This window comes from Mauremys mutica, chromosome 7 (assembly GCF_020497125.1).
Source record: "Mauremys mutica isolate MM-2020 ecotype Southern chromosome 7, ASM2049712v1, whole genome shotgun sequence".
NCBI lineage: Eukaryota > Metazoa > Chordata > Testudines > Geoemydidae > Mauremys > Mauremys mutica.
The window spans coordinates 129,279,259-129,302,780 of NC_059078.1; the positions used below are offsets into that span (position 1 = coordinate 129,279,259).

At 51.6% G+C, this 23,522-nt stretch overlaps 1 protein-coding gene across 2 annotated transcripts in view; it reads right to left on the reverse strand.

Moving 5' to 3' along the window:
- Positions 1–283: 283 nt before the first annotated feature.
- Positions 284–23,522, reverse strand: part of CPN1 (carboxypeptidase N subunit 1) — a 40,301-nt gene continuing 17,062 nt past the window's right edge. Inside the window, exons 5-9 of one of the 2 annotated variants that reach the window (XM_045024634.1) lie at positions 22,284–22,395; positions 18,134–18,273; positions 17,659–17,758; positions 6,359–6,477; positions 284–546 (exon numbers count right to left, since the gene is read on the reverse strand). In XM_045024634.1, coding sequence (XP_044880569.1) covers positions 415–546; positions 6,359–6,477; positions 17,659–17,758; positions 18,134–18,273; positions 22,284–22,395 — 603 coding nt within the window. In that variant the 3' untranslated portion in view covers positions 284–414. The remainder of the gene's footprint in view (positions 547–6,358; positions 6,478–17,658; positions 17,759–18,133; positions 18,274–22,283; positions 22,396–23,522) is intronic. The other variant, XM_045024635.1, reaches the window with a different exon arrangement.

Sequence of the window (23,522 nt, forward strand, 5' to 3'; positions counted from 1 at the left end):
GGGGTGCTGGGGGCACTGCTGCACCTCCTGGCTGGAAGTAGTAATAACAACCCAAATACATGGTTTCAGCACCCCTGCTTCCTAACAGAATAGGGTCTAATCATTACTGTTTGAACCTCTAGTATGACCTGTGGAGACCAGTCCAATGGTAAAGGGCCCAGGTATGTGTCCGGACAACACACAGACCTAGAGATGTAGGAGACAGAGAGACTGACTGGCCCAAGGGCTCTCAGACTCAGACTTCTGCAGCTCTTTATCAATGAGTTCACTATTTTCTCAGGAGTTAAATATTTCTGCATTTAATAAACTAGGCAATTTGGGCTTGTTATGCTGCATTAGGACGTTCACTTGCTGGAGTTCTCGATCTCAGCTGCTTCATAGGACTCCTCCAGTTCTTGGCCGATTGCGCCATCTTCATCTCTGTGTCTTCTTACGGGCTGCTCTCGGCACTACCTTCTTCTGAAGGGCTTTGCTGCTCAGGCTGGTGGCTGGGGCCTTTTTTTCCATGGGCCCCTTTATTGTGTCTTGTTTGAGCTGGAAATGGACCTGGCATGAAAAGGAAGAAAAACATGTCTCTTTCTGCTCATCTCTCGCTAGCGGAGGCCTGGAGATAGGTCAGTCCTGGTTGCCAGGACAGAGTTCTAGCTTTCAAGGCTGAGACAAGCAAAGCTGATAAGGGGCATGCTGTGACATGACAGGAACAAAGTGCTCAAACCAGCTAGAACCTGATTTTCCACTGACAAACCTATGCTGGCAAACAGCTACATTGCTAATGTAGAACGCTCCCAGGGCACCAAAGGCCCATACTTCTTTGAAAGGAGACCTGCAAAGGGGAAACAACTCGTGTGACTTTTTCTGCCTCTCAGTGATGGACGCACAAGGCCAGACAGATATATTTTGAAGGGTCTTCCCCTCCCCCGGCTTGTTTTTCACATTAGAAATTTAGGTCGCCTCCAGCCTAGCAGATTCTATGGCAACAGGTGACCTAGTGAAATAATGACACCACTAGAGTTGAGAAAGTGAAATGTGAACTGCTGAGAGAGGACAGGATTTCAGCTGAGCTCTTTAAAATTCTGGGGTTTTGGGTGTGTGTGTGTGTGCAGGGTTTAAACACACATTTAACTTCCAAGAGTAATAAAGATTTTGGAGCAAGAAAGTCTTTGTTAAAGACTTAGCACATCACCCCTTCAGTCAAGGCGAAAGAGATTTTGAAATATGCATTGATGAGACCCCAAGAACTCTTCCAGGGAAACCAGATGTGACCAGACCTACTATTCCTAGCACACACAATAAGCAGGGTTTTTTAATTACTTTCCATGCTTCTTTATCACAAAGGCACAAAAAAGGCACAAGCCCAATTTTTTAAAAGACAGTAGCTATAACTCCTTCCCCCAGGAGGCAGACGAGCTGAGCAGAGTGCTGGCCGATCGACAGAGAGATAGGAAGAATATATAATAGTGAATAGTATTAATGGTGGGGGGGAAGTAGTGATTTCACTGAGTGCTATGGGGACTAACACTTATAACCTGCGGTGCAGCAGAGCAGCCTCATGACAGCTCCTATTACACCAGGAGACAAAACACCTGCTGAGGCTGTGGAAATTCCACAAAAATCACCTCCCCCCAAAGCCACTGGTGATTTCAGAGCATTTCTGCTTTTATAGTTACAGGTTCCCAGGCCAGAAGGGACCATAGTGATCGTCCAACCTGACCTCCTGAACAGCAAAGGCAAGAGAATGGCCCCTGAATAATCCCTAGAGCAGAGCTTTGTAAAAAATTCAATCGTGATTTCAAAAGTGTCAGTGATGGAGAATCCATCATGACTCTTGGTAAACTGCTCCAATGGCTAATTTATTTTTGGAGGGAGGGATAGCTCAGGGGTTTGCACATTGGCCTGCTAAGCCCAGGGTTGTGAGCTCAATGCTTGAGTGGGCCATTTAGGAATCTAGAGCAAAATCAGTACCTGGTCCTGCTAGTGAAGGCAGGGGCTGGACTCAATGACCTTTCAGGGTCCCTTCCAGTGCTAGGAGATAGGTATATTTCCATATTATTATATATTCTCACTGCTAAAAAGGTACCCTTTGATTTCCCATCTAAATTTGTCTAGCTTCAACTTCCAGCCATTGGATCATGTTATACCTCTCTCTCTCTCTCTCTCTCTATATATATATATAAAAAGAGAGAGAGAGACCGTAATCAGGTCACGCCTTAGCCTTCTCTTTGTGAAGCTAAACAGATCGAGCTCTTTGAGTCTATCACTATAAGGCAGCTTTTCTAATCCTTTAATCATTCTCATGGCTCCTCTCTGAACCCTCTCCAATTTATGAATATCCTGCTTGAATTGTGGGCGCACTATTCCAGCAGCAGATCTCCACACTCCCTGGCCACACCACTTCCCAGAGCAGTGTGGCACGTGGCTGTGAGCACATGTCCCTGCCTCACCCTGACAGAGTTCCTCTCAGAGAGGAGTGAGGCCCCTGCTGTGGGCTGAAAATATCTTTGGCCACAAAGCAGGAAACAAACTATGCCAGGCCACTGAAACCATGGGTCTCACCTACCCCACGGAGCAGGACTGCCTCTGTCTGTCCCAAGCCACGGCTCTGGTCATGCACCAGGGAGCAGACACTCCCCTCTAAACTTAACTCACCCTGACAAGAAGGGGAAGGCTGTGGGGAAAGGTACCTGGCAGCATGGGTGGCAAGTTTGTAGAAATTTTGGTGGTGCCCAGAACCCGCCCCCCCCCAACTCTGCCCCCCCCAAACTCTGCCCCCACCTGCCTAAGGCTCTGGGCGGGGTTTCGGGGGGAGGTATGGGGTGCAGGTCCTGGGCTGGGGATTGGGGTGCAGGCTTTGGGATGGAGTTTGGGTGCAGGCTCTGGGCTGGGGGCGGGGGTGTAGGAAGGGGTGAGGGGTGCAGGCTCTGGGATGGAGTTTGGGTGCTGGGTGCAGGCTCCGGGCTGGGGCAGGGCGTGGGTGTGCAGGAGGGGGTGAGGGGTGCAGGCTTTGGGACGGAGTTTGGGTGCAGGCTCTGGGCTGGGGGTGGGGGCGTAGGAAGGGGGAGGTGGTGCACGCTCTGGGAGGGAGTTTGGGGATAGGAGGGAGTGCAGGGTGAGGGCTGTGGGGCTGAGGATGAGGGGTTCATGCTGTGGGGGGGCTCAGGGCTGGGGCAGAGGATCAGGGTGCAGGGGGATGAGGGTTGGGGCTGGGGATGAGGGGTTCATGATGTGGGGGGGCTCAGGGCTGGGGCAGAGGATTAGGGTGTGGGGGGGATGAGGGCTCTGGCTGGGGCTTGGGGATGAGGGGTTCATGATGCAGGAGGGGGCTCAGGGCTAGGGCAGAGGTTTGGGGTGTGGGGTGAGGGCTGTGGGGCTCATGATGTGGGGGGGACTCAGGGCTGGGGCTGAGGATTAGGGTGTGGGGGGGATGAGGGCTGGGGCTGAGGATTAGGGTGGGGGGGGATGAGGGCTCTGGCTGGGGCTGAGGATTAGGGTGCGGGGGGATGAGGGCGCTCAGGGCTGGGGCTGAGGATTAGGGTGCGGGGGGATGAGGGCTCTGGCTGGGATTGAGGATTAGGGTGCGGGAGGATGAGGGCTCTGGCTGGGATTGAGGATTAGGGTGCGGGGGGATGAGGGCTCTGGCTGGGGCAGAGGATTAGGGTGCGGGGGGATGAGGGCTCTGGCTGGGGCAGAGGATTAGGGTGCGGGGGGATGAGGGCGTTCAGGGCTGGGGCTGAGGATTAGGGTGCAGGGGGGATGAGGGCTCTGGCTGGGATTGAGGATCAGGGTGCGGGGGGATGAGGGCTCTGGCTGGGGCTGAGGATTAGGGTGCAGGGGGGATGAGGGCTCTGGCTGGGAATGAGGATAAGGGTGCGGGGGGGATGAGGGCTCTGGCTGGGGCTGAGGATTAGGGTGCAGGGGGGATGAGGGCTCTGGCTGGGGCTGAGGATTAGGGTGCGGGAGGATGAGGCCTCTGGCTGGGATTGAGGATTAGGGTGCGGGGGGATGAGGGCACTCAGGGCTGGGGTTGAGGATTAGGGTGCGGGGGGGATGAGGGCTCTGGCTGGGGCTGAGGATTAGGGTGCAGGGGGGATGAGGGCTCTGGCTGGGGCTGAGGATTAGGGTGCAGGGGGGATGAGGGCTCTGGCTGGGGCTGAGGATTAGGGTGCAGGGGGGATGAGGCCTCTGGCTGGGATTGAGGATTAGGGTGCGGGGGGGATGAGGGCTCTGGCTGGGGCTGAGGATCAGGGTGCGGGGGGATAAGGGCTCTGGCTGGGGCTGAGGATTAGGGTGCGGGGGGATGAGGGCTCTGGCTGGGATTGAGGATCAGGGTGCGGAGGGGATGAGGGCTCTGGCTGGGGCTGAGGATCAGGGTGCGGGGAGATGAGGGCTCTGGCTGGGGCTGAGGATTAGGGTGCGGGGGGGATGAGGGCTCTGGCTGGGGCTGAGGATTAGGGTGCGGGGGGATGAGGGCTCTGGCTGGGGCTGAGGATTAGGGTGCGGGGGGATGAGGGCTCTGGCTGGGATTGAGGATCAGGGTGCGGAGGGGATGAGGGCTCTGGCTGGGGCTGAGGATTAGGGTGGGGGGGGATGAGGGCTCTGGCTGGGGCTGAGGATTAGGGTGCGGGGGGATGAGGGCTCTGGCTGGGATTGAGGATCAGGGTGCGGGGGGGATGAGGGCTCTGGCTGGGGCTGAGGATTAGGGTGCGGGGGGATGAGGGCTCTGGCTGGGATTGAGGATCAGGGTGCGGAGGGGATGAGGGCTCTGGCTGGGGTTGAGGATTAGGGTGCAGGGGGGATGAGGGCTCTGGCTGGGATTGAGGATCAGGGTGCGGAGGGGATGAGGGCTCTGGCTGGGGCTGAGGATCAGGGTGCGGGGAGATGAGGGCTCTGGCTGGGGCTGAGGATTAGGGTGCGGGGGGATGAGGGCTCTGGCTGGGATTGAGGATCAGGGTGCGGGGGGGATGAGGGCTCTGGCTGGGGCTGAGGATTAGGGTGCAGGGGGATGAGGCCTCTGGCTGGGGCTGAGGATTAGGGTGCAGGGGGATGAGGGCTCTGGCTGAGGCTGAGGATCAGGGTGCGGGGGGATGAGGGCTCTGGCTGGGGCTGAGGATCAGGGTGCGGGGGGATGAGGGCTCTGGCTAGGGCTGAGGATCAGGGTGCGGGGGGATGAGGCCTCTGGCTGGGGATGACGGGTTTGGGGCGTTGGGGAGGCTCAGGGTGAGGGCGGAAGGGCAGGGTAAGGGCAACCTGCCTTGCCATTAGTGAATGGCAGGTGCTAGGACCCTGCGGCAGCAGACAGCAGTTCTGCCGGGAGCCGATCTGGCGGGGGGAGGGCTGGCAGGCGGGGGCTGAGACCTGCTTCAGGCAGGGACGCAGCGGGGGGGGGGGGGGGAGGCCCGCGGGGGCTGGGGCCCGATCCAGGCAGGGCCGGGGGAGAGACCCAGCTCCAAATATTGCTGAAGCAGGGCACCCGGCCCTGAATATTCCTGGAGCCCGGGCACCGGACAAATATACAACCTGCCGCCCATGCCTGGCAGGAGTCTGGCCCAGCCAGTTCTCTCCACTGCCGAGAGCCAGAAAAATACGTGTGCGTAGAACAGCCCCACCCAATGCCCTTGGTCACTTGTGGTTTCTTTGCTCCCTGTTTCCATCTGCTGGCAGCAGGGAATCACAGCCCAGGCTGGATGGCCAGAGACAGGATCTGCACTATACATCTCTCTCCTACCTCTGCCTATCACTGCACCATGTGACCCAGCCAGCAGAGTGTGTCATCCCCCCCCGCCCCACAGGGCCGCCCAGAGGATTCCGGGGGCCCGGGGTCTTCGGCGGCGGGGGGGCCCCGCTTTGGCGGTAAGTCGGCGGCGGGGGGTCCTTCCGTTCCGGGACCCGCCGCCAAAGTGCCCCAAAGACCCACGGCGGGGACCCCCCTCCGCTGAATTACCACCAAAGTGGGACCCGCCGCCGAAGTGCAGCCCCCACCGCGGGTCTTCGGGGCACTTCGGCGGCGGGTCCCGGAACGGAAGGACCCCCCCGCCGCCAAATTACCGCCGAAGACCCGGCTGCACTCCGGCGGCGGGTCCCGCTTTGGCTGTAATTTGGCGGCAGGGGGTCCTTCTGTCCCGGAGAGGAAGGACCCCCCTGCCAGCGAAGAAGCTCCGGGGGCCCGGGCCCCGCAAGAGTTTTCCGGGGTCCCCGGAGCGAGTGAAGGACCCCGCTCCAGGGGCCCCGAAAAACTCTCGTGGGGGCCCCTGCTGGGACTGGGGCCTGGGGTAAATTGCCCCACTTGCCCCCCCCTCTGGGCGGCCCTTCCACCCCATCTCTCACTCAGTTTGAGATGTCCTGATTATTCAGCACAACTCACCAGCGAAGGCCCGGCTGGGCCGACTGTTACTGTCACCGTCTGTGGTCGATACCCATCTGCTGAGGCAGTGATGGTGTAAGTGCCAGGCAGCAGCAACCGGAAATAATCTCCCTGGTCACCTGGAATGAGAGAGAGCAGCAGCCAGAGTGCGCTCAGTCAGAGGCACGGGAGCCAGAAATGTTCCACTTGGTCCAGTCTCACTCACCAGACTTGCCCCTGTTGTGCCTCACCTAGGGCTCTGTCCTGGCTAGTTTACATGTGTCACATGACAGCACTCCCACCCCTCCCACACACTCTGCTCCCATGCATCCAGACAAACTTCCCATCACCCCAGAACAACCCCACAGCGTGCAGGGACTTACCAGTGAGAGTCGATTTGAAAAAAGCGCTGGGATAAGTGCACTCACCTAGCCCAAATATAGGGGGCTTTGGTTTACATTTGTAAGAGCTGAATAATACGGGCATAGCTTGAGAAAGACTCACTTCCTTTCCCCTCCACACCCCACACAAACCCCTTTGCCGGTGCTGCTCAGTCTTGATTAGAGCTGGGTACAATTTTTGGATGAACTTTTGTTCGCCAAAAATGCCAATTCAGGTTCACCAAAACATGTCAGAAATTTATGTTGAATTTGCCAAACAGTTCTGGTCAAACCAACCCAGGACATTCAGAACTGACCTCTTCCACCTGAGCTATCAGAGTATATGGAAGGGAGTAGCTCTAGCTGCTCCATTGCCTGCTTCCCCGATGGCCTGTGGGAACCCCCGGGAGAACAGGATAGGAGCTTTACTGGCTCTGCCTGAATCTCGGGAAGCTCCTAGCCCTCCGCCTGCACAGCCACCTGGGCAGCCCAGGAGAGGAAGAAAGGGGAGATGCAGAGAACCGACATCCTGTTATGGCTCTCTGATTCTCTGCTCCGGTCCTGGCACAGACTCAAACAACCTGGGGGTTGCTCTAACTTGCACCAGCTGGCAATGGTCACAGCACATTCCAACCATTCCCCTTCTTCACTTTCTGCACCAGGGGTTGCAGGGAATTTGATGTGAGGCCAGCTATGCTGGCTCAGTGTTCAGTGGAGACTCCCCCAGTTAAAGGAATCCTCAGCAGGGCACATGTGGGTGGATTCTACTCTCTTTGCTGCAGCTGGCCAGCACCAAGGGAGTGGATCAAGCAGAGTCTTGTCTGTGGCCCCTTGTTCTTTTTGAAATAATACATCTGGCGCCCAAGCTGAAAAATCAAACATGACAGTCCCTAGAGGTGACAGGACACACGCTTTGCTACTGGCTTTATACAGCTATTTGCCAGACACAGGGTATCAGGATGCTTGGGTTGTGTTCTGACTGTGAGAAGAGAGTGGTCTTGTAGTTGAGGCAGGGGATACATGCGGCACACCATTTGGCATGTTGGAAGAGTAATATGGTGCAACACAAAATTTCCAATAAGTTCTTGGAACATACTGGAGACTTCCTCCGGGCCCTGGGGGTGCTCAACCCCTGACTCTGCCCAAGGCCCCACTGAACCCCTTCCCCCAAGCCCCCAGTCCACCCCACCATCCTAGACCCCACTCCCACCGCTGCCTCTTCCCACCCCATTTCGCCCTCTCCCCTGAGCGTGCCCTGTTGCCGCTCCTCGCCCTCCCCCCAGCACCTCCTGCACGCCACAGAACAGCTGATCTGCAGCGGGTGGGAGGTTCTGGGAGGGAGGGGAAAGAATTGATCATCGGGGCCACCGGCGGATGGGAAGCTCGGGGGGGGAGGGGAGGGGAGAGCTGGCTACTGGTGGGTGCTGAGCACCCACTAATGTTTTTCCATGCATGCTTCAGGGCTGGAGCACACACGGAGTCGGCGCCTATCTGGCACAAAATGTTGTCCCCAGCTACACTACGAAATTAGGTCAATTTTATAGAAGTTGATTTTTTAGAATTCGATTTTACACAGTCTATTGCGTATGTCCACACTAAGCACATTAAGTCGACGGAGTGCGTCCTCACTACGGTGGCTAGCATTGACTTACAGAGCGGTGCACTGTGGGTTGCTATCCCACAGTTCCTGCAGTCTCCGCTGCCTATTGGAATACTGGGTTAAGCTCCCCAATGCCTGATGGGGCAAAAACTTTGTTGCAGGTGGTTTTGGGTACATGTCGTCAGGTCCCCCTCCCTCCCTCCTTCTGTGAAAGCAATGGCAGACAATCGTTTCGCGCCTTTTTTCCGGGGTCCAGTCCACTGCCTGCCTGGATGATCAGAACCCCAGGCATGCAGTGGGCTGAGTGGGGCGTCAGATGAAGCCCCAGGCTGGCAGCAGGCTGAGCGGCTCAGCCCGCTGCCAGTCTGGGGCTCCGTCCGCTGGCTCCTGCCAGCCGGGGTCCCGCTCAGCCCCGCTCAGCTGGCAGACCTCGGTGAGGTCGATCAGGGGTGCCTGGACAGACATGGCTATTCTCCTCCTAGAGCACCGAATGGGAGTGACTCCAGGTCATTCTCTTCTTTAAGTTTCGTCTCATGGAGATTCAGTCCTGCCTGGAATATCATGCGAGCTGGAGGCTTCTGCCTCAGGCTGCTCTCCCAGCCAGCAGCCCCGCACGGTCGCACCCAGGGGCGGCTCCAGGCCCTAGCACACCAAGCGCATGCTTGGGGCGGCATGCCGCGGGGGGCGCTCTGCCAGTCGCCGGGAGGGCGGCAGGTAGGCAGGCAGCCTTCCACGGCATGCCCGTGGAGGGTCCGCTGGTCCTGCGGCTCCGGTGGACCTCCCGCAGGCGTGCCTGCGGAAGGTCTGCTGGTAAAGCCGCGGGACCAGCGGACCCTCCGCAGGCACGCCTGCGGGAGGTCCATTGGAGCCGCGGGACCAGCGAGCAGTAGAGCGCTCTCCGCGGCATGCCGCTGTGCTTGGGGCGGCAAAATGTCTAGAGCAGCCCCTGGTCGCACCTACCCTAGCCTGCCCCTTGCTCCCATGGCTCCTGAAGTCTGGACAGTAGTAAGGAGCAGTTCAACTTGTGGAATGACAAATCCAGAACGAAGGATCGCACGCTATGGGCCACGTTAAAGTTATTTCTGAGTCCTAGATAGCATTTAGTCCCTATAAAAGGCTTCATGAAAATTTTCCCCCACCCTAACAAAAAATGTTAATTTATCAGAGCAGCTGAAAGGGTAAGGAACCCAGGACTATAACTTAGAGAGCTTCCATATTATTTAACTGATAACTGATATAATTCAAAGTAAAATTTCACAGCGTGGTCTGTTCTAAGACTAAAAATGCAGGAGAGGAGTCAGAAAACGGAACAGTGACCTGTTTCTGCCTGGTTTCGAACTGAGGATGTTTCACATGTTAGGTGAATGTGATCACTGCTATACTATAGGGCTTCTCTTTTTTTAACCACAGACTTTGCTGAATGCACAGGCATGTTTTCTCTAGCTACAGAAGCTACCTAATGCAATGTCTATATCTATGGCCTTCCTGCTCACAAAGCAGCCATGCCCCGCACAAGGCTGACACAGCGCGGACTGCATGTGACACAGCAACCTGGCTCGGGCAGGATCGCTAGCGAGGCATGATACTTTTGCCGTTAAGCAAACACAACAATTCTTTCCTGGTCTCTGCCACTGAATGCCTCCATGCATTATGCTGTGCCCTGTCAGTGCGAGAGGACTGCATGAGCTCGGAAAACATGTCATCATGAGTGCGTTTTTTTGGCCTTCTAAACTGCGATAACCTCAGGGACGGAGATGATAGGGGGAGCTTAGAAACATTCTCGGGGAACTGCATGGTCACCAGTGCTGCTGAGTTTGCCACGCTGGCCAAACAGGAAATGAAATTCAAAAAGTTCCCGGGGCTTTTCCTGTGTACCTGGCTAGTGCAACTGAGTTCAAAGTGCTGTCCAGAGCGGTCAGAACGGAGCACTCTGGGATAGCTCCTGGAGGCCAATATCATCGAATTGCGTCCACGCCACCCCAAATTCGACCCGGTGATGTCTATTTCAGTGCTAATCGCCTTGTCGGGGAGGAGTACAGAAATCGATTTCAAGAGCCCTTTAAGTCAACAAAAATGGCTTCGTCGTGTGGACAGGTGCAGGGTTAAATTGATCTAACGCTACTAAATTTGACCTAAACTCGTAGTGTAGACCAGGGCAAAGTGACGGAAGTAACCAGGGGGACACCTATTTTAGGCCTGATTCAGGCCAACACAGAGGAATTGGTAGCAAATCTGAAGGTAGAAGCCAATTTGGGTGAAAGTGATCATGAAATGACAGATTTTTATTATTCTAAAGAAAGGAAGGAATGAAAGCAGCAGAATTAGGACAGTGGACTTCAAAAAAGCAGCCTTTAACAAACTCAGAGAACTGGTAGCTAAGGTCTCATGGGAGGAAAATCTAATGGAAAAAAGTTCAGGAGAGCTGGCGGTTTCTCAAGGAGACAATATTACAGGCACATTTGAAAACTATCCTGATGCAAAGGAAAGAGAGGAAGAATAGTAAGAGGCCAATATGGCTCACCAGGAGCTCTTTAAAGACCTGAAAATCAAAAAGGAATCCTACAAAAAGTGGAAACATGGACAAATTGCTAAGGACGAGTAGAAAAGAATTGCACAAGCACGTAGGAACAAAATCAGAAAGGCCAAGGCACACAATGAAATACACCTAGAAGGGACATAAAAGGCAATATGAAGATGTTCCTTAAATACATTAGGAGCAAGAGAAAGACGAAGGAAAGTGTAGGTCCACTGCTTAATGGGGAAGGAGTGCCATGCCACACCAATATAATATCCTTCTTTGGCAGAGTTACCGGGCTAGTGGATAGGGGAGAAGCAGGAGATGTGATAGATCTGATTTTAGTCATGCTCTTGACACAGCCCCACGACATTCTTACAAGAAAACTAAGGAAATGTGGTCTATATGAAATTACTATAAAGTGGGTGTACAACTGATTTAAAGACCATACTCAAGGAGTAGTTATAAATCGTTCACTGTCATGCTGGGACGATGTATCTAGTGGGTACTTATAGGAGACAGTTCTGGGTCTGGTACTATTCAATATCTTCATTAATGACTTGGAGAGTATACTTTTAAAATTTTCAGATGACACCAAGCTGAGAAGGGTTGCAAGCACTTTGGAGGACAGGATTACAATTCAAAATGATCTTGATAAGTTGAAGAATTTGTCTGAATTCAGCAGGCTGAAATTCAATAAAGACAAGTGCAAAGTACTTTACTTAAGAAGGAAAAATCAAATGTACAACCACAAAAAATGGGGAATAACTGGCTAGGTGGCAGCACTGCTGACAAGGATCTGGGGGTTATAATGGATCACAGATTGAATATGAGTCAACAATGTAATGCAGTTGCAAGAAAAGGCTAATACCATTCTGGGGTGTATTAACAGGAGTGTCACGGGAGGTAATTGTCCCACTCTACTTGACACTGGTGAGGCCCTCGGTTGGAGTACTGTGTCCAACTCTGGGTACCGTGCTTGAAGAAAGTTTTGGACAAATTGAAGACAGTCCAGAGGAGAGAGACAAAAATTATAAAAAGTTTAGAAAACCTCACTGTGACAGGGATCACGCAACACTGCAGCACCTCCTGCTGGCTGTCTTGGGGATTAGCTCTGTTCACCAGTGCACCCTTCTCTGGTGGTACCTCACTGCCACCACTTTCATTCCAGGACCTGCGCCACTCCCAGGACTGCAAGGTCCTCTTCAGTGACACTGCCCTCTGGCTGTGCCACACTCTGTATTCCCCCCTTTTGATGGACCTGCAATCTTCACCCAGTTACTTCCCTCAGTGGCAACTGCAGTCCATTGTCCCTGGGCTGCTTCCCATGCAGCTCCAGCACCCTCTTCTGCCCTTACCTCAGCCTGCAGGCCCTAGCAGCTCCCCCGGTCCCTGCTTGCAGCTCTGCTTTGTCCCAGGTGCTGACGCTCCTTCCTCCTGCTAGGAGCCCGGTTTTCTCCCATCAAGCTCCAGTCAGCTACTGAATTCTGCTCTGCCCTGCGGCCCTTCTTATATGAGCCTGCCACCATGATTGGCTGCTCCTCTCAGCCCCTTTCTAATTGGCTGCCTCCAGTACAGCCTCCCTAGGACAGCTTTTAACCCCTTATGGGCCAATGTGGGGCAGATGCCCCATCACACACCCACTCCCTTAAGACTGACCACCCCAGGGGGTGTATAACCGTCCCTGCTTACCATGCAGCTGTGCCTGCAGGACGTCCCTCTCCTGCCTCAGGTTCTCTACCAGGAGGAGTAATCTTCCTCCCTCCTCCAGGGTCTGGGTCCCTACCACAGCCTGTCCTGCTCCAGTGTGGGTTCCCTTGTCCATCTGGGTCCTCTCCATTCCAGTCATCTTATCCGCCACCTCCCCACCTCCTCCTGCTGGATGTGGGAGATGGCTCTCTGCCAGGTCCTCGGTCATCACTGCCACATCCCTCTTGACAGTCTCTGACCTACCCTTGTTCCCGGGCACTCCTTTGCTACCCTGCCTTCTCCTAGGGGGGTAGTACCTTCTTATATGGCCCTCCTCATGGCACCGACAGCCAACCTGTGCCTCCCTTTGGCTAAGGGCCTCCCATGGTCCTTCCCTTGCTTAGCCCCTTCCCCAGGGCTAGTCTCAACCCCACCACTCAGGTCCGAGCACTCCCTCTTCAGGTGCCCCTGTTGCCCACAGGTCCAGTACAACCGTCCCCTCCCTGTTCTTCTCACAGGTGGGGCTTTCTTGGGCTCTATTATCGTCCCCTTCTCTGGGTGAGGTTTCCATCACCCATCCTGGTAGGGACACTGCCTTCCAGTGTCCTTGTCGCCCACAGGTGTAACATCCTCCTGGTCCTGATGCCTTGCTTCTCTGTGGTTTCTATGGACTGCCCCCCACAGCGACTTGAACGGGTACAACTGCTGCTCTGCTAGCCGGGCCATATAGGCCCTCAGGTGCTCTTGTGCCTTCTGTTGGGTTTCAAGTACCTTTAGCAGCAGGGCCTGAAGCCACCCATGCTGCTGGTCAGCCCCTTTCTGCAGGGGCAATGACTCTGGAGTCCAGTCCTGGAAGGCACAAGAACCCTCTGCAAAGAAGGCCTCTGCATACCCTGGCTCCATTTTCTCCACCTTCTGTGTCCCTCAGTCTCTCAAATCTCCAAGACAGGCACTTAGCCCCACAGTCCTCTATCCTTCCCTTATGTCAGGGGTGACCATGTGCCCACATTCTCCACCATGTGTGACGGGGTACGACTCACCACTATGGTGCCTCTGCTGGAAGACACTACTGTGGCTATGTAGTCTGACCTCCTGTACAACACAGGACATCCATGTCCCTGAATTAATTCCTGTTTCAAGTCTATGAGCCTGGATGAACTAGAACAGATAGTTTAGAACATCTCGATTTAAAAAAGTTTCTGGTGATGGAGAATCCACCCCAGCCCTAAGTCAGTCGTTCCAATGGTTAATAACCTTCATTGTTAAAAAATTGCGCCTTATTTCAAGGCTGAATTTATCTAGCTTCAGCTTCCAGCTGCTGGATCTTGTCATACCTTTGCCTGCTAGATTGCAGAGCCTCTATTAACAACTTTCTGTTCCCAATGTAGGTAGCTATAGCCTGGGATCCAGTCATCCCTTAGCCTTTTCTTTGATAAGGTAAATAGACTGAGCTCCTTGAGTCTCACTGTTAGCAGGTTTTCCAATCCTTTAGGGCTTGGCTACACTTACAAATTTGCAGCGCTGCAGCAGGGTGTGAAAACACACCCTCTCCAGCGCTGCAAATTGCGGCGCTGCAAAGCGCCAGTGTGGTCAAAGCCCCAGCGCTGGGAGCGCGGCTCCTAGCGCTGTCCGTTATTCCCCACAGGGAGGTGGAGTACGGCCAGCGCTGGGAGAGCTTTCTCCCAGCGCTGGTGCTTTGACTACACTTAGCGCTGCCGCGGCAGCGCTACCGCGGCAGCGCTTTGAAGTGCTAAGTGTAGCCACAGCCTAAGTCATCTTGTGGCTCTTTTCTGAAACCTCACCAGTTTCCCACCATCTTTTCTTAAGTGTGGAGACCAGAGCTGGACACAACATTACAGTAGCAGTCACACCAGTTCCAAATAGAGGGGTAACAGAACCTCCCTACACCTATACCTACTTGATATTCCTCTGTTTATACAGCCACAGATTGCATTAGGCCATCAGTTCTCAACCTTTTTCTTTCTGAGGTTTCCCCATAACATGCTATAAAAACTCCACAGCCCACCTGTGCCACAATAACTGGTTTTCTGCATATAAAAGCCACAGCCGGCGTTAGGGGGTGGCAAGCAGGGCAATTGCTTGGGACCGCATATCACAGGGGCCACCACGAACTACATTGCTCAGGCTTCAGCTTCAGCCCCAGCCCCGGGTTGCGGGGCACAGGGATCTGGGCTTCAGCCCCATGTAGTGAGGTTTCAGCTTTCAGCCCTGGGCCCCAGTGAGTCTAATGCTGGCCCTGCTTGGAGGCCCCCTTGAAACCAGTTGGAGGCCCCCTAGGGAGCCCCAGACCCCTGGTTGAGAACTACTGCATTAGCTCTTTTGGCCACAGCATCGCAGCTAATATCCAGTATGACCCCCAAGTCTTTGTCAGAGTCACTACTTCCCAGGATAGACCCACCCCAGCCTGTAAGTATGGCTAACAGCCTTTGTTCCTCTGGGTATCACCTTAAATTTAGTTCTATTGAAACAGACATTGTGTGCTTGTGCCCAGCTTACCAAGCGATCCAGATCTCTGTATATCAGTGACCTGTCCTCTGCGTAATCATAGAATCATAGAACTTAAGATCAGAAGGGACCATTATGATCATCTAGTCTGACCTCCCGCAAGATGCAGGCCACAAAAGCTGACCCACCCACTCCTGAAATAATTCTCTCCCTTGACTCAGCTGTTGAAGTCCCCAAATCCTGATTTAAAGACTTCAAGTAGCAGATAATCCTCCAGCAAGCGACCCCTGCCCCATGCTGCGGAGGAAGGCGAAAAAACCTCCAGGGCCACTGCCAATCTACCCTGGAGGAAAAATTCCTTCCCGACCCCAAATATGGCGATCAGCTGAACCCCGAGCATGCGGGCAAGACTCTCCAGCCAGACACTCAGGAAAAAGACTTTCAATATCCCAACATTGACCCTCGGTACTAATTACCAGTGGTCGCACGTTATTGACCTATTGACTAAATCACGTTATCCTATCAAACCATTCCCTCCATAAACTTATCAAGCTTAATCTTAAAGCCAGAGAGGTCCTTTGCCCCCACTGTTTCCCTCGGTAGGCTGTTCCAGAATTTCACTCCCCTGATGGTTAGAAACCTTCGTCTAATTTCAAGCCTAAACTTCCCGACTGCCAATTTATATCCATTTGTTCTCGTGTCCACATTAGTACATTAGTAATCTATCACTCTCCCACTCTGTGCCATCTGCAAATTTTACAAGTGATAATTTTATGGTTTCTTCCAAGTCACTGATAAAAATATGAAACAACATATACATATCTTCCCCCCGTAGATGCTTGTAGACCAGAGTCAAGAAACCTCTTAACCTTCTCTTGCGTAAACTAAATAGACTGATCTTTGTAAGTCTCTTCCTATATGGCCTGTTTCCAGCCCTCAGATCATATTTTGGACACCAGAACAGGACACAGGATCCAGCAATGGCCTCACAAATGTTATATACAGAGGGAATGCCACCTACATACTCCTACTTGATACTCTCCTGCTTATATGTCCAAGGCCTGTGTTCATCCTCTTAGCTACAGCATTCCACGGGGCGCTCACGCTTAGCTGATTAACAACTGTGACCCTAAGTCATGCAACACGTGTGACGTTTGGAAGGTCTGTTTGTGATTTGAACAAAAATTCTCCAGAGAAGAATCAGAACCAACAAATCCATTTCACTTTTTGATCCATCCCAAATGTGAAGCTGCATCCACCGAGCCCATATGCCATTTCACTCATTACACGAGTTAACCTTTGTCCCTGCCCTCAAGCCAACACACACACACACACAGAGCATTTTAATAATCTGCAGTGCTCGAGGTTGCTGCGTGCCAGACGGGGGGGAGTGGCTGGAGGGCTTTGCTCGTTTTGCCCTTCCTGCCTCTCAAAGGGTTCTCACCTTTCACCACTGTGAGGTTCACTAATTTCCCACAGTGGGCCGTGCGACATACATCACTGCCTGGCTCACCATGTGTGACACTCTGCACCCCGTATTTACCATGGCGACAGGATTATGTGTTGTTCACAAAGTTAAACTGATACCTCACAAAGCATAAAGTCTGAATCTGCTGAGTATTAATATCCTGTTAAATTGTATGTGCTATCTTTGTATCTAGAATTATGAAGTTTTGCCATGTGTCTGTTACTGAAGTATGTAGTGAAGTTAAAAACACCCCTATGCAGCCTTTCGGGTACAACAATGCAAAGGCCAAACAGCATTAATGGCCCATTGAGGAAAATACACCTACTCACAAGGATTGCCCCAGGAACTGGGTACAATAGAAACCTCTCAGGGATAGCACTACACAATGGGGACTGTTTAACTCGGGTCACAGCGCAAGATCTTTCTAGCAAGATGGAAGAAGCTATAAAAGGAGAAAGTGGCGTCACCAAGGGGCCTTACTCCCCCTACAACACAGCACCTGAAAACACCTAAGGAACAAAGACTGAACTGGGGAAGGAGGTCCCAGGCGGGGAAGGAAGGAAGCCTGCCTGTGAATGGAAGCTTGGTGGACTGTTTGTACTATCTACAGGATGAGATACTGCTTGATTCAAATCTGGTCTAGTGTATAGGATTTAGATTGAATTTTTGTTTATTTCCTAGGTAATCTGCTTTGATCTGTGTGCTCATTACTTATAATCACTTAAAATCTATCTTTCCGTAGTTAATACATTTGTTGTACATTTTTTTTCAACCCGAAACAGTGTGTTTTGCCAGAAGTACTTGGGGAATCTGCTTGGGAACAGGAGCTGGTGCACTGTCCTCTGCACATTGAGGGAGGTACGGACTGGGTCATAAATGTATATTGGGCAGCCTTTTGACCAGGACAAGACGGTACAGCTCTGGGGTCCTAGGCTGTGGTGCTAGGGAGAAGCCTTCATGTAACTGCAGCTGGGTGTGTCCCTGCCTGGGTAAAGGTTTGTGCAAGTGCAGGACTGGGAGCAGGTCTGCAGCTTGTCACAGCAGCACAGTGTGAGAGGGAGCCCAGGCTGGTGAGACAGAGGGCTCAGTGGTACCCCAGTTCCAGGTTGCACCCCAGGGGGCCCGTCACACTGTGTTCCTCCCAAATCAGGCTAAACGGGCTGTTACCAAAAGGGTCAGCAAGTTGAGGGATGGGCAACGCACCGGAAGTGACATCATGGCCGATCCCATTGACAGAAATCACAGCACCTGCAATCCCATTGTTGTTCTCATCGGACACCAGCCCTTTGATACCCTGATGAACCTGCAGATAGACAGACAGTCACTCACTCCTGAGAGCTGGAGCCTCTCTCCCTGTCAGGGTCCTACCAGGCCCAACTGGAGCAGGAGAACAGAGCCCTGGTGATACTTCATTCTCTCTGCCTGCCAAAGACCTGTAGCTGGGCTGGCTTTTCTCTGGCTAAGCCACGGCTGGGGGGAGCAGTACTGCTGGAGTCTCTCAGTGCTGCCTCCAAAGCATCAAGAGAGGGAGCCCCAGGGCCTCCCTCCATGTTCCCAGCCTCTGCTGGCACCCCCCACCATTGCATCTCTTCCCCCTGCAATGCAAAACAGGGGGGAGGGGCCAGGGATCTCAGCCCCACATGAGGTTGGTATCAGGGTCTACGTGTGGCCTCTTTACCTCCTCTAAGTAGGTGATGAGCGCCTCACGATTCGCGAGCCACTCCTTCTCCAGGTCCTTTTGAGGAGGAAATTTATCGCAGCTCAGCTCCAGAGTGATCTCGAAGCAGTTGGTGTAAAGATAATTAAAGTCCTGCATGCCTGAGAGGAGACAAGGAGAGGTTGTGGCCAGGCCCAGAGACATGTCATGCCCTCTCCTCCAGTACAGCCCCCCCCGCCTCCTTCCCAAGGACACTCCCCTTCTTCCCCCCAAATATATGGCCTGCCTCTTCTGTCCTTCATTATTATAATAATAATGGAGATAGACCCACCTCCTAGAACTGGAAGGGACCCTGAAGGGTCATTGAGTCCAGCCCCCTGCCTTCACTAGCAGGACCAAGTACTGATTTTGTCCCAGATCCCTAAGTGGCCCCCTCAAGGATTGAACTCATAACCCTGGGTTTAGCAGGCCAATGCTCAAACCACTGAGCTATCCTTCCCCCCTTCCCAGCAGCCCGTCCCATATCCAGTCCCCCAAACACCCCCTCATCTCCCCGGCATTTGCCTCAAATCTTTCTCACAGCCCCTCTCAGTGCTGCCTCTCTCTATCCTCTTTGCAATCAAATTTTCCCCTCCTCTACCACAATACCCGCCAGACGGGGCTCTCCGGAGCTCTGTGCTTAGGAGCTGCATGTGCCTCTCCAAGTGCACAAGTTATAGACCAGACGGAAACATTATGATAGTCTCATCTGACCTCCTGCACGGCACAGGCCAGAGAATTACACCACATTGTTTACATTCTACTTAGATATTCAAAATGTTATTCTATTAAGTTGAATAAATGTGATATGGCAAACAGGTACCCAATCTCAACAGTTTGCATTTCTTCTAAAACATGGTGTTATGCAAGTTCTACCTTACTTTGCCTATTATGGGGGAAAATAATAAATTAAGAAAATAAGTTGTTATGGACAGGGATAAAATGTAGGGTCAGATTTTGTAAACCCATTTTAAAATGAAGATACAATTTAGGATGTTTTTATGAGTTAGAGATGTCAGCTTCAAAACCAAAATTAAAACCGTTTGTGCCCATAAATCCTTTACTTTTACTTTAGTGCTTTGATGTATTAAGGTAGCATAATGAAATTTAAAAAAAAAAAACCAAGCATTTGTCACAAAACATCAAGTCCTGACTTCAGCAGTCTTTCAAAGACTTGGAACATGAGGTCACAGTAAACTGACACAGCCTCATATAATATCTCATTCCCAGTCCTCCAAATACTGGGGCAGACCTACAGGGAGAACTTGGTATTTACATAAGAACATAAGAATGGCCGTACCGGGTCAGACCAAAGGTCCATCTAGTCCAGTATCTGTCTGCCGACAGTGGCCAATGCCAGGTGCCCCAGAGGGAGTGAACCTAACAGGCAATGATCAAGTGATCTCTCTCCTGCCATCCATCTCCATCCTCTGACGAACAGAGGCTAGGGACACCATTTTTATCCATCCTGGCTAATAGCCATCTATGGACTTAGCCACCATGAATTTATCCAGTCCCCTTTTAAACATTGTTATAGTCCTAGCCTTCACAACCTCCTCAGGTAAGGAGTTCCACAAGTTGACTGTGCGCTGCGTGAAGAACTTCCTTTTATTTATTTTAAACCTGCTGCCTATTAATTTCATTTGGTGACCCCTAGTTCTTGTATTATGGGAATAAGTAAATAACTTTTCCTTATCCACTTTCTCAACATCACTCATGATTTTATATACCTCTATCATGTCCCCACTTAGTCTCCTCTTTTCCAAGCTGAAGAGTCCTAGCCTCTTTAATCTCTCCTCGTATGGGACCCTCTCCAAACCCCTAATCATTTTAGTTGCCCTTTTCTGAACCTTTCTAGTGCTAGAATATCTTTTTTGAGGTGAGCAGACCACATCTGTACACAGTATTCGAGGTGTGGGAGTACCATGGATTTATATAAGGGCAATAATATATTCTCAGTCTTATTCTCTATCCCCTTTTTAATGATTCCTAACATCCTGTTTACTTTTTTGACCACCTCTGCACACTGCGTGGACATCTTCAGAGAACTATCCATGATGACTCCAAGATCTTTTTCCTGACTCGTTGTAGCTAAATTAGCCCCCATCATATTGTATCTATAGTTGGGGTTATTTTTTCCAATGTGCATTACTTTACATTTATTCACATTAAATTTCATTTGCCATTTTGTTGCCCAATCACTTCGTTTTGTGAGATCTTTTTGAAGTTCTTCACAATTTGCTTTGGTCTTAACTATCTTGAGTAGTTTAGTATCATCTGCAAATTTTGCCACCTCACTGTTTACCCCTTTCTCCAGATCATTTATGAATAAATTGAATAGGATTGGTCCTAGGACTGACCCTTGGGGAACACCACTAGTTACCCCTCTCCATTCTGAGAATTTACCATTAATTCCTACTCTTTGTTCTCTGTCTTTTAACCAGTTCTCAATCCATGAAAGGACCTTCCCTTTTATCCCATGACAGCTTAATTTACGTAAGATCCTTTGGTGAGGGACCTTGTCAAAGGCTTTCTGGAAATCTAAGTACACTATGTCCACCGGATCCCCCTTGTCCACATGTTTGTTGACCCCTTCAAAGAACTCTAATAGATTAGTAAGACACGATTTCCCTTTACAGAAACCATGTTGACTCTTGCTCAACAGTTTATGTTTTTCTATGTGTCTGACAATTTTATTCTTTACTATTGTTTCGACTAATTTGCGCGGTGCTGACGTTAGACTTACCAGTCTGTAATTGCCAGGATCACCCCTAGAGCCCTTTTTAAATATTGGTGTTACATTAGCTAACTTCCAGTCACTGGGTACCGAAGCCGATTTAAAGGACAGGTTACAAACCTTAGTTAATAGTTCCGCAACTTCACATTTGAGTTCTTTCAGAACTCTTGGGTGAATGCCATCTGGTCCCGGTGACTTGTTAATGTTGAGTTTATCAATTAATTCCAAAACCTCCTCTAATGACACTTCAATCTGTGACAGTTCCTCAGATTTGTCACCTGCAAAAGCTGAACCTAAAAACCCCCAAACTCAAAACTTTCTGTAAAAAGACAGACATCTTCATTCAGAAAATGAATATTCAGGTACTATGGTTCAGGTCAATAATATATTGTCAGTTTGAAGCTTGGAAAGTTACTTGTGCAATTTCCAACACACTTTCATTTGTTAAATGTTTCAACAAACTGCATTATAAAAAAGCATTATAGCTGACAAAAAAGTGAAACATTTATCACACATAGTTGCTAGATGCCATATTTTACTTTATGCATCCTTTTGTGCTAAGGAATATTAATCGCTGGCTCAGAGAGCTCCTCCTTTTGTGCAAGTTTTTGTGTCCTACAGATCAGAAAATGTTTAATTTTAGCTGTTGCTGTTTAACATCCTCCCATGTTACTCTCAGAATAAACTATTTCATTATCAGCGCAAGCTGTGACTGTGCCATCCAGCTTCTTCCCAAATACAGAATAGAAATTTTATCATCCCTAGTTAATAATGGACCTATACCATTGCTAGGTTGTCTTCTTCTCCTAATATATTCTTTTTAAATGCTTCTTGATGTCCTTAACCCTACTAGACATGGTATCCATGGAAAATCTAACTTCCCTTACCAATTGTCAGCACTCATGACTGGCAGTGTACAGCCAGTGATATCAACTTTTTCCATTATTATTTGTTGTTGTTTTTAATTTTATTGCTGCTTTTATGTCTTGTCACTTCCACATTGTGGCCCCCCCCGCAGCTTCATACTCAAGGTTTGACAGAAACGAGTACTCCTGAGTACCCAGATTCTGGGGGATTGGTCATCACTCACTGAGGGTGCACCGTCATATCCCAATACCCCTTTCTCAGCCATTATCTCCACATACTGTCTCACCATCCCTTAACCCTGTACCCTCCCCATAGCCATTACACCTCCGCATTCCCTCCCTCAAACCATAAACTCCATACCTCTTCCCCAGCTATTACCCTCTCCCCCGACCCTGCTCATCCCTTCCCCAACCCTTGTCTGTCCCACTACGCCCTCTGCAGCCCAGACCTCCCATATCCTCACCTCTCCCTCTGCTGTTCACTCTGGACCTTCCTCCAACTCCTGGTTCCCGCTCCCCCAGCCCTTACCCTTGCTGAGAGAATACCAGGAGGCCCCATTGGTGATGCCATCTGCAAACTGTTCTCCGCAGGTTGGGCTCTGGTGCATCGAGTGATGGGCGTAGGAATAGGCTTTGGCCAGCTGCAGAGAGAGCATGAGGCCGGTCACAGTGCTGGCTTCGACCCTCTGGCCCATGTCCCTCAGTCTGAGTCTGCTCCCATGTACACTAGGGACAAGCAGGAGCCCCTCCAATGGAGCTAAACCCAAGTGAGAGAGAGCAGGCCCAGCACAGCCCCACCACTGGTCTTCACACAGACACCCCCCCACACACCATCATAGGAACCTATACCCCAGCCCTGACCCCATGGGCTTGGGAACCTGACCCCAGCCCCACCCCCAGCAGGGGAACCTCACCCCAGCCCTAACCCCATGAGCTCAGGAACCTGCCAACAAAGCCTATGGAGAATTCGAGCTGGGGGATGCCGTTGCACAGTCGGGTGGGGTTGTCCCATCCCTTTCCTGGGGTTTGCCGCCCAGTGAGAGCCCTGACAGGTGGGGTCGGGGGAAGGGCTCTGTTGCAATGTAAATTCAGTCCAACTTGTAATGGGAAATCCAGGACAGCGCTTTCTGATTGGAGCCCGAGCTCTGGCTCTCACTGCCATAGCAATAAGATCCCGCCTCTTCAGAAAGTAACCCTTGGAGGCCAAGGTCACCCATATCTTTTTGAAGGAGGCAGGTCAGCCTGAACACTCTGTTTACCACTTACGGTCCCTGCTGCTCCCTACCCAGACACAAGAGCCCGTAGGAGCAGAGAGGAGCACAGTCTCCTGTCTCTGACAACAGACAGACCCGGAGGAAGGTGCAAGAAAGCCCATAATGGACATTTATGGAATAGCCAGCCCCTCGGGCAGTTTCTTCCAAGGCCCCAGGAGGCAGAGGTTGGGTCCGACCCCGGAAGCAGGAGATTTATCATCCTGATACATTTTTATTCCAGCTGTGGAGCCTGGATTCTCTCTGCTCACTGATCACTGATGAGCAGTAAAACGACCCCTCTGTCTGCACAGGCTGACTTGGGAAACATGGTGGAAAGTCAGACATGACTTCAGAGCACACACCAAACTGCAGGTTACCGCAGTGCAGGCCCGTCAGACCCTCTCCAGAGAGGTGGGTGGGGCAAGGAGGAGGAAGAGTAAAACTGATTAGTTGGGGGCTCGTTAGTGTCACACAGAGCCCAATCCTGCTCCTGTTGAAGCCCCCGGGAATTGAGG